The sequence below is a fragment of the Pleuronectes platessa genome, chromosome 8, assembly GCF_947347685.1.
Source record: "Pleuronectes platessa chromosome 8, fPlePla1.1, whole genome shotgun sequence".
Taxonomy (NCBI): Eukaryota; Metazoa; Chordata; class Actinopteri; order Pleuronectiformes; family Pleuronectidae; genus Pleuronectes; species Pleuronectes platessa.
This window is the reverse complement of record NC_070633.1, coordinates 18,955,285-18,965,064: the sequence shown is the minus strand read 5'-3', so window position 1 is coordinate 18,965,064 and position 9,780 is coordinate 18,955,285. Positions and strand designations below refer to the sequence as shown.

Here is a 9,780-nt window from a genome sequence, read left to right as displayed (position 1 = left end):
GGCTGAATGGGACAGTAATCATTTTCTCCTCTAATTGTGCAGGGTAAAATCTAGAAGTAATGACAGAGCCCTAGGTTTAAGATAGGGTGGGGGGAAGGGGGTGGGGGTGGGGGGGGGGGGGGGGGGCGACACCACACAGGACTGTCCCACCTAAACTTCTTTCTAATCCTGCCCGTGTAATTAACACCACTCTGCAGTAAATCTGCTCTAAATCCACCAATTCCGCCCCCCGTTAAACGACACATTTTCAGTGCCATGCCAATTAAAATGTATAGCCACACGAGATCACAAGTAATAACACATTCACGTATGCAAATACACTCCCCCACACTCCCTCCTTTGTCAGTTGGAGATAAGACACTCTCTGTCCAAACATCCTGCAGCAAACCATAGCTCCAACTCGACACACTATAGGTGGAAGTTTTTAAGGGAGCAAAGACTGACACGTCTAATGGAGATGCATTTTATTGTCATCTATAATCCTAGATTAAAAAGAGAGCACGATGGACACCTATGGCTTTAAATTTGGCTGCTGTGCATGTTTGTTTGTATATCTTCACAAACATGTGACAAACTAGATGCCAAATCCTTCCGCTGCAGGAAAACCCAGCGTATGTTGGCAGCTCCAGAGTCGTTTCTCTCCCCACTCATCTGGATCGTTGCCAGGGCCGGAGTGCTACTAGTGCACCTACCCTGTATGCTGGTCACAAGTTGGGCTTCGCTGTGTTTTGGATAAGGTTGGAAGTTATCTCTCCCTGGGCCCCTGGAGGCCCCCCGCGAGAGGAGGGAGGGAGGTGGAGGCAGGAAGCTCCGGGGGCCGAGGCATGGACCTGGAGTTGAACCCGACTCACCCCTGATAGATGAAGATGGATGAAGTCATAAACCGTTTGATCTTGAGTCAAATCCATTTGAAGTTGTTCAGATGAAGGACGCTCCTCGAATCTGTAAACGAGCCACAGAAATAATAAATTGTTAAACATACAGTACAACAACATTAGCACCAATCATCATCATCCTTGTTCATATCACCTCAAAGAACCAATGCCACTTAAAATGGATCAACACAATTCATAGCAAAAAATATGCTCTCATTAATAGAATAATTAATTTTTTATTTTTTGATGAAAAAAACAACTAAAAGTCCAACATGAGAAACTAAGGGCGTCCTGGTGAAGTGTGAGCTTCATTCCTTCAAAGTGTCAGCTCCGTGTGCAAAGTGTCAGAGAAATGCATTCAGTGACAGAAAATGTCAACAAACAACAGATAGAGAAAGGGTTACATTTCCACTTGTTTCTTCTTTTTTTTTTTACTGTGTCTGTTCGAGTTTGTTGTTTGGTGACATTGGCTCCCTAGCGCTCAGACTAAACAGATTCTTAATTAAGTTGAGATCACTTTCATCTGGTTTTAGGAATAGACTGTAAATAAAGAGTCTTCCCACTATCCAGAAATTAAAGCAAAATATCCCAGATAGGAACATTGCCATCTTGGGCTATTTTCATCAAGAAAAGAGAAACACCTTTAGAGAAAAATGTATTTGACCTGTACTTACACTTTTTGTATTTAATCCATGTCCAATCTATGCTGCAGCCAGCCACCAGGGGGCCATCGAGACATTTTAGCTTCACTTTTAGGGTGCGAAGCAGCCATGTTGTCTATGTTCAAATACAGTGTATAGTTTTAAGGAGTCCCTGAAAAAAATAAGAAAAGAAAAAAGTTATTTTTGTGCGTCAAAAAACAACTCGATGTCGTCCACCCTGCATTCATGAATATGATATACTTGCATCCAATTTAAACCCTTTTTCATCTTGAATTAGTCCAAACACAGACATGGTAGGTGACCACCTCCCTATGATCAAATCAAAGAACTTAAATTTGATCAATTTTATGTTCAGTAAACTCCTGAACTTGTTGTTCCGTTGTTTTTTATCACAATCATTGCTAAAGGCTGCTGAATAATCCTTATTGTGCAACATTGAAATTACATCAACCCTTTTGTGTGTTTGATAATCATGGTGAAGCAGAACTTAAGCGTTTAGCAGTTGATTAGTATTGTTTGCTGGGGTCGTTTGTGAACTGTAATAGGTTTAAGTGGAAGCCTGACTTTGGAAGATGAAAGCTCTGGGCGTGTCTGGGCCCCTACAACAGCTCTCATTCCAACATATGTGAGCTTTTAGAATTAGTGGGGGGGGGGGGAAGGATAAAAGTCTTTATAAGTTCCCCCTCAATGAACTTGAACATCTGCACAGCTGCATGGAGACTGACGGGAACAATGTTTATGTTTCGCTGTTTGAACGGAATCACTATACATGGATCCCTCCCCTGCAGCAACCCCTCATGGAGATAAATATAAAAGATTTATACAGCCTGGAAAAAAGGGTACAGGTTTTTATTTTTGGAAAACAGCAACAGACAAGTGGCCTAAAGTTAAAGTACAAGGGTCTTTTCTAGGGTTTATGGGGACATTTTTGTTACTATTTCAACGTAATGTTCAGAGAGATGGCTCCGAACAGTTTGTGCTCTCATTTATATTGTTATAACCACATTCCTTTATTTTTAGCCATTCGATCTAGCGTACTTCAAGATTTCCATCAGATATATGAGGGCTGGTTGTTTATGTTGCACTGGCTTCATGGTTCAGGCCTGTGGGACTTTACTCTCCATTAACGTAGGCCTCCTACAAGCTGCCCGGCCGCTGACAGCGCTTACGACTGATAATGACTGTTCTGACCAGCATTCTGGCATGAATCTTTTATGACTGCTTGAGCAGAGTGATACGCACACGCTTGACCAGTTAAAACACAGATCCCTGCACGTGCACAACGACTGAAGGTGGAAAGTGTGTAAATCCAGCAGCAAGGGGGATTATGAATAAGTGATCGATTCTTTAGTATGTTTGAAAACAGTAAGGGCATAACCTGCCAGTATTTAGGTTTTGCTGCCCTCTTGTGCTTGTTTTTAGCAGTGAAGTAGTGGATAATGAACCTGCGTACCTCGACTTGGCCATGACTTGGTCTGAAGGACCAATTACTGTGTTAGTGGTGGATAGTAACTGATTACATTAACTCAAGATTGATGAACACCGATGAGGATGGATAAAGACATAAAACTGCTTTGGCAATGGTTACATGTCGATTGAGATGATGTCGTTCAGGATAAAAACTGAAAATGAGCCACAAAAAATAAAACATGTTTAACATACAATACAACAACAGTAGCAATAATTGTCAACATCATTGATTACAAGCTTTCACGTTTCAAAGCAAGAAATATGTCTACATTAAAAACACAAATTCGATTTCTAGACTTTCTAGTCTAGTCTCATGAGCCACAGGAAAGAAAACAGGGTCTGATATTCAAATTCAGACTATTTTATCATACTTCTCAAATCGAGCTCCCTCCCGCCTGATCCTTATTTAAGATTTTAAAATGCTCCTATTCCTGTCTTCCTCCCCTAATATTTACTCATCTTGAATCATAACAGTGGATTGAGAGCCTGCATTCAACACAGGCAGCCGCCTATAGTCTGCAGATGTGGAGGGACATCGACAGCTGGCTGCACAACAAGGCCCTGCCAAGCCCAAATGAATGTGGGACAACTCTCAGCAGAAAGGACTTTGTAACACTGAACCAGAAGTAGGGAATCAACACCAACGATCTGTGTCCTTGTGCACGGAACACATCCTCCATGACCTGAAGAAGATAAACAACACTGCCCTAGAATGGATACGGCACTGGCATGATAAGATGTGACTGAACAAGTGTCTTCATATAGACCTAAAGGTTCACTGTGTAGAATTTAGTGGCACCTGAAGTTGAGGTTGCATGTTGCAGCTGAACGCCCCTCACCTCACCCTCCCCTTCAAAACATGAAAGGGTCCTGTGGTAACTTTCAGTGGTCATAAAAACTCAAAAGGTGTTAAGTATGTCGAGTCTTTGATACTATAATAATAAAAAAAGGCGGCCTCCAGACAGAGGATCTGGTACCGATGTGAAGATAAATCATTTTAATATAAAGGGCCCATTCTAAGGCAAAGAAAAAAACTATTCGTACAAATGTAGATGAAAAACACTAGTGAAAACATCATAAGGATTATTTATATATTCAATTTCTGCCAATAGATCCCTTTCACCTAAATCTCACACACTGAATATTTAAGATCCAAATAAAGCCTGATTGACTTGCACCTGCACCGTATTTGACATTTGTCTAAGTGAACAACATTTAATCCTAAAGATAACACAAATAATCCAATGAGCAGAACAGGGTCATTTGTACACGATTGCTCCTAAGAGGGGTTTAGGAGAAGCAGATCTGAAGTCAGTTCAAATGATCTGGTTTCAGTTTTCACGAGACAACAACTGGGAGCAGTAAAATGTTTCTCCTGGTGCAGACACACCTCACAGTTTGGCCTGTGGACCATGCAGGTGCAAGTTAGGGTCAATAGCCTCACGTCGCCAAGACTAGCAGGCGCAGGCACGGCGTGACGTCACAGCACAGGTAAATCTATAAAGGTGTGTAGTGTTGGAGCGCAGGTGTCCTGGACCTTAGACAGGAGAGGAGCCACAGGAGTAAAACACAGGAGGCCTAACATGCTCCAGGAGGTCTGACTCACCGAGGTCTACCTGAGAATCACCCCCCCTCTGTGGGACCAGGACACCGGCATGTACCCCAGCTCCCAGTCGGCCAGACACCCGGCCCAGGCTCTGTCAATGAGCAGTCAGTACATCCCGCCTCCGTATGACTTCTACCATCACCACGGTGACCCGTCGCCGACGAGCGCCTGGAGCTCACTTTACGCGCCGCGGGAGGAGTACGCGTACAGCTACCCGGGATCGAGCCCCAGCGCCGGGCAGGTGAGCAGCTTCACCCCCGTGGAGCTGAGCGGCACGCCCACCACCGCCGGAGGGGGGTCGTTCGCCCCGTACAACTTCATCTCCGGACAGGACCCGTTCAACTGCAGGGGGAGGCCGCAGGAGCCCCTCCGACCGTCCGCTCCAGGTGGGACTTCATCCGGTCACACACACTCACAGAGGTCAACGGGGGGTGGTAGTCTAAGGAATGATTCTTGTAATTTAGAATCAACAATATTCACCTTTCTACTAATTAGATCATGTTTCTGCTCAGTATTTGTAACTAGAACTCGTTGACAAATTTATATGGAATTGAAATGTGTGATTCCCTTTTCTGTGGAAATCTATGTTCTCTAAAATGGTTTGGTTCTGTTTTTGAAAGCGAAGCTAAAATATAAAAAAAATACTTACGAAAGTGATAATAAAATGAAAAATTAATTTCCATAATTAAATGCAAATGTAATTTGGTCCGAAAAAAACTATTCCTACTCTTATTTGTTCGTAACCATGCATTCAAGTGACTCTCCTTGAGGTTTTTATGTTGTTTCCTCTATTAAAAGTGTTATTTTTGTTTATTTATCCTCAAAGGTGACAGGATGTTACTGGGATATTTTAAGGTGTCGACAAATAACACTTAACTTGATCAAATTAAATACCGCTTTTGCCAAATGTTTGACGTTTCAGCCCATGAGACACCTCGGTAAACTTATGTTGAAGACGACGCTGTCATCTTGTTGCTGGTCACGAATCAGGCATCTTATAACTACCACACACTATCAGGAGGTTTCATGTAAATAACAGCATGTGGTTGAGGACGCTTAAACAAATGTAATGCTCAGTCTTTAGATAGGGCCCCTGCTGCAGCCAATTGACAAACTAAAAGCTATCAGCAGAGTGGGCGGCAACATGTGCACAGTCCAAGCAGACCGCACACACATTCATCAGGCTTCTCACCTGTCCCTTCCGCCTACTGCCGTGTTAAGATGTCAATGCAAAGCTAACAGTGGAGTCTGCAGACGTGTCGCTCCCCACCCTCTCTGTCCACTTGGTGGGTGCAAGAGGGTGACAAGCTCGCTAGATAACACTGGCACTGCAGGAAGTCAGCTAAAGTCAAACCTCCCCTTTGGGCCTCTCTGCTGTGTGTGTGTGTATGTGTCTGCGTGTGCGTGTGTGTGTGCGTAAGTGTGTGTGTGTGTGCGTAAGTGTGTGTGTGTGTGTGTGTCTTGGTCTGCCTCAATCCATACCGTCACATGGTCAAGATTTCAAATCAATAACACTGACTCACCCTTTGTGTGTGTGTGCATGTGTGTGTGTGTGTGTGTGTGTGAGTGTGTGCGTTTGTGTGTGAGTGTGCGTGTGTGTGTGCGTTAGTATAAGCATGTCATTGAATAACTGCCTGTGAAAACACCTATGTAAACACCACTTACGGCGATAATGAGAACCACTGATGCAATGCAGTGAGGAGTGGGAGTCTTTTTAGTCAGCGTGATTAATAGAATTGATGAGGCTTTAAGTAGCGCCTGAACTTGAACGTGGCACCAGACGTCTTCACATTAATCGACTGTTTTGGCCGCGACTCACATTACACTCGACTCAATCATTCATGTCGGCATTACTGGCAGGACTGAAGACAAAACTAATGCGCCGGAAAAGATAACACAGCATTTACCTGCATCCACTCAGTTAGGGAATTATACATATCAGTGATCACTGTTTTACTTATTCAGGGTTGTTGTTTTGTGTGCGTGTGTGTGTCTGTGTGTGTGATTCAGGAGGGAAGACTCGCACGAAGGACAAGTACAGGGTGGTGTACACTGATCAGCAGCGTCTGGAGCTGGAGAAGGAGTTTCAGGCCAACCGCTACATCACCATGAAGAGAAAGACCGAGCTGTCAATGGCGCTGGGCCTCTCTGAGAGACAGGTGAGAGGACTAGAATGTCACTCAGTAGAGCACATAGTACCTCGCCCTAGGCTCAACAGTCCCCCTATGAAGCCACATTTAAACTCACTAGATCATGTAATTTGTTCTTCCCTGACCTATACCACGTCCCCCCACCAGGGTTCATGGTCATTTATCGAGTAGTTTTTTGTATAATCCTTAAAAAAAAGGAATACAAACTTTTCAGGATGAGTGGGGCCACACACGTAAAAGACACAAGGAAGATGTCAATAGAGCTTTTTGGTAAAAAAGGCTGACGCGGTGTAGATGTGCTGTAAACAACAACAGATGATCTCCGCAGTTGAATCAATGTCTTGCCTTCTGCCTGCTTCACCACCCCTCACCGAAACGCTCCAGAGATTTCTGTCTGTTGTGACTGGTCATGAGCGCGGAATCTCCTTCTGCATTGTGTGAAAGTCATGCACCGGAGAAAGTCCGGACCCCATTAGACCGACATCCTCCAGGGTTTCTGTCTGAAAAACAGCGAAACAAAGCAGATGAAAGCATAACTCGATCAAATCAAACGGACCTGACGGAAAGAGGCAGGTGTTGAAGGGAAGATGTTTGGATTAGTTTTTATATCTGTGTTTCCTCAATCATTGAAAGTGAGACGGTGCAGAAAGACTGCAAGATGCATTCAAATGCTCCAGTGAAGGTTTGCATCAGTAGTTAACTGTTGCACGTGGCTGCTCTTACAGGAAACACAGCACTTGCTACTTGCTGCTGCTCTTTCCAAACCGAGGAAAGTCTTTATGAAATCAAAAGTTTCTGAGAGAAACAGAATCCACTGTTTCATATTTGAAGAATGGTCTCAGAGACTGCGTGCAGAAAGATGTATTAACTGGAAAGAGAAATAATAATAGTAAACGTTATATATCTTATAGAACATATTTACAAAGTGCTTCACAGACATAAATATACATGTTTTATTATTAACCACTGTTCTCCAGAGTTCCACTGTTTCTTGAGAAACTAAGGAACTCCAAGTCTGTGTGCTTCTTTTAATTCGACGGTTTATTGCTCAATCTTTCAAAGTCCAGATCACTCATCTACTTGATAAACACGGATGTGACTTTGACACCCTGTGTTCGTGTATTCCAGGTGAAGATCTGGTTTCAGAACCGACGCGCCAAAGAGAGGAAAATGACCAGGAAGAAGCTGCAGCATTCCCAGCAGGCCTCCACCACCACGCCCACCCCACCTGCACTCTGTGGCCCCGCCGACATCAACATCGCCACCAGCCCCAGCAGCAACATCCTGTCCGATGCAATCTCAGAGGATTACTAGGTAGATTTCACATGACTGACGGATGAGTGTACATAAAGTCTTTTTTGTAAGTTTCCCACAGAATGAATGAAGATTGTAATGCTGCACCTTCCGCTTCTCACAATAACAAGCAATGTACTTTATTTTTTGTACCGATCGTCTCTGAGTTCGCTGACCACAGGACTTTTTACTTGTCGTCAAACATGTGTTTTGAAGAACTGGTGGTTAAATTGATGATAAAACAGTCATTTTGGAAGTTCCTCTATTGAATGTTAGTGGAAGTTGAGAAACGGCTGCAAAGTCACGCATTAGCGACATGAAGCCACATAGGAGAAAAGGATCGTTTTTTCTTCTCACTCTCTTCTTGCTCTAACCACATCCTCAAAGTCAAAGAACATAAAAAAAGATTGTCTATCAGATGGATCTAAAAACACTGTTTCAGTTTTTTGGAATGTTTGAGAAAAAGAGATGGAATATGTTCTTTGTTACCGACAACAAAAGAACGATTTTTAATGTGCATTCTGTTGAAATGTTGATGCAGGTTGTATTATTGGAACGGAAGTTAAAATCAGTATGTTTCATGGGAGGAAGGCAGCTAAGTGGAGAGAAGGAGGTGATGAGTGTGCAGAAATGTGAAAAAAAGAAAAGAAAAAGGAAGTAAAAGCTGTGAGACTTGAGTATAAAAATATAGAGCTGACATTTCTTCCTAAACAAGTACGAAAATATTGTGAAAACATTTTTATCTGTTTTAAGTTAAAATGTAATTTCTTTCTCCTGTTTTTGATGCAACACTGCGATACAAGACAAACCGTGTTTATAAATAACCGCGGAGTCCTTCAGGCGGCAGGGTTTGGCCACGACCCTAAAATAGCTGTAAATAGCCACATTACACATGATCTATATTTGAGGTGAAAGAAAAAGGCATGTTAGATGACACAAAATCTTTAAGTAATTATTTTAATAATCTTGAGATTGAGTTTATTCATGTTTTTAAGGCAGCAGATGAACTTAAGTTTTTAAGTGGTATAACCTTAATAATCAGCGTGGTAAATAAGCTTTTACCAAAAATCCAAACTGAATTCTTGTTGTGTCTCAGCAGACGCTCTGGCTTGAATAAGCCATCTCTTTGAGCTATGGTCTATAATCACTTCCCTTTTCAACTGTATAAGTGGCTAAAAATGTGTTTAAACTGTTTTTGCAGTTTCTGTCATCATTTCTTTTTTGTGTGTTGCAACATGGACCGCAGAGACGTTTAGACTATAACAATTAAATAAATTAATCAAAGGTTTCACCTAGTCTACATTGTGACACGAACACTTGCTTTTAAATATGTATCTCCTATCTGTTTTAAGTCAAAATGTAATTTCTTTCTCCTGTTTTTGATGCAAAGAAATAACCACAGAGTCAGTCAGGCGACAGGGTTTGGCCCCAACCTTAAAATAGCTGTAAATAGCCACATGACGCATGATCTATATTTAAGGTGAAAAAAAAGGCAATGCTTCTCTATCATTTTTTTGATTGATGTATGTATCAAAACTAAGTATGTACTATGTAAGAAGTGCTAATACAGTTGTATATATTCCTAAGTCACTTTAAAAGAGGCGGAAGAAAAAGAAGTGGCAAATGTAGCAACTGTAAATTTAGTCCCAACCAGGATAACTGAGACAGTTTTCAAATTAAACCACTGTACCACCAACTTTGTACAAGTCTATTTATGCAACCAG

General features: G+C 42.3%; 1 protein-coding gene across 1 annotated transcript; it reads left to right on the top strand.

Annotated features, from left to right (window-relative positions):
• Positions 1 to 4,662: 4,662 nt before the first annotated feature.
• On the top strand, positions 4,663 to 9,752 carry cdx1a (caudal type homeobox 1a). The gene is made up of 3 exons (XM_053428021.1): positions 4,663 to 4,999; positions 6,624 to 6,772; positions 7,892 to 9,752. Exons 1-3 carry the CDS (start codon positions 4,663 to 4,665, stop codon positions 8,075 to 8,077), a joined length of 672 nt encoding a protein of 223 aa, XP_053283996.1. The 3' UTR covers positions 8,078 to 9,752.
• The last annotated feature ends 28 nt before the right edge of the window (positions 9,753 to 9,780 follow it).

Bases quoted from the DNA above. Each gene is read 5' to 3' on its own strand.
- cdx1a (XM_053428021.1), top strand. From the start codon at position 4,663: ATGTACCCCAGCTCCCAGTCGGCCAGACACCCGGCCCAGGCTCTGTCA. The intron at 5,000-6,623 runs GTGGGACTTCAT...TGTGTGATTCAG, and splicing joins CCTCCGACCGTCCGCTCCAG to GAGGGAAGACTCGCACGAAG. The intron at 6,773-7,891 runs GTGAGAGGACTA...CGTGTATTCCAG, and splicing joins TGGGCCTCTCTGAGAGACAG to GTGAAGATCTGGTTTCAGAA.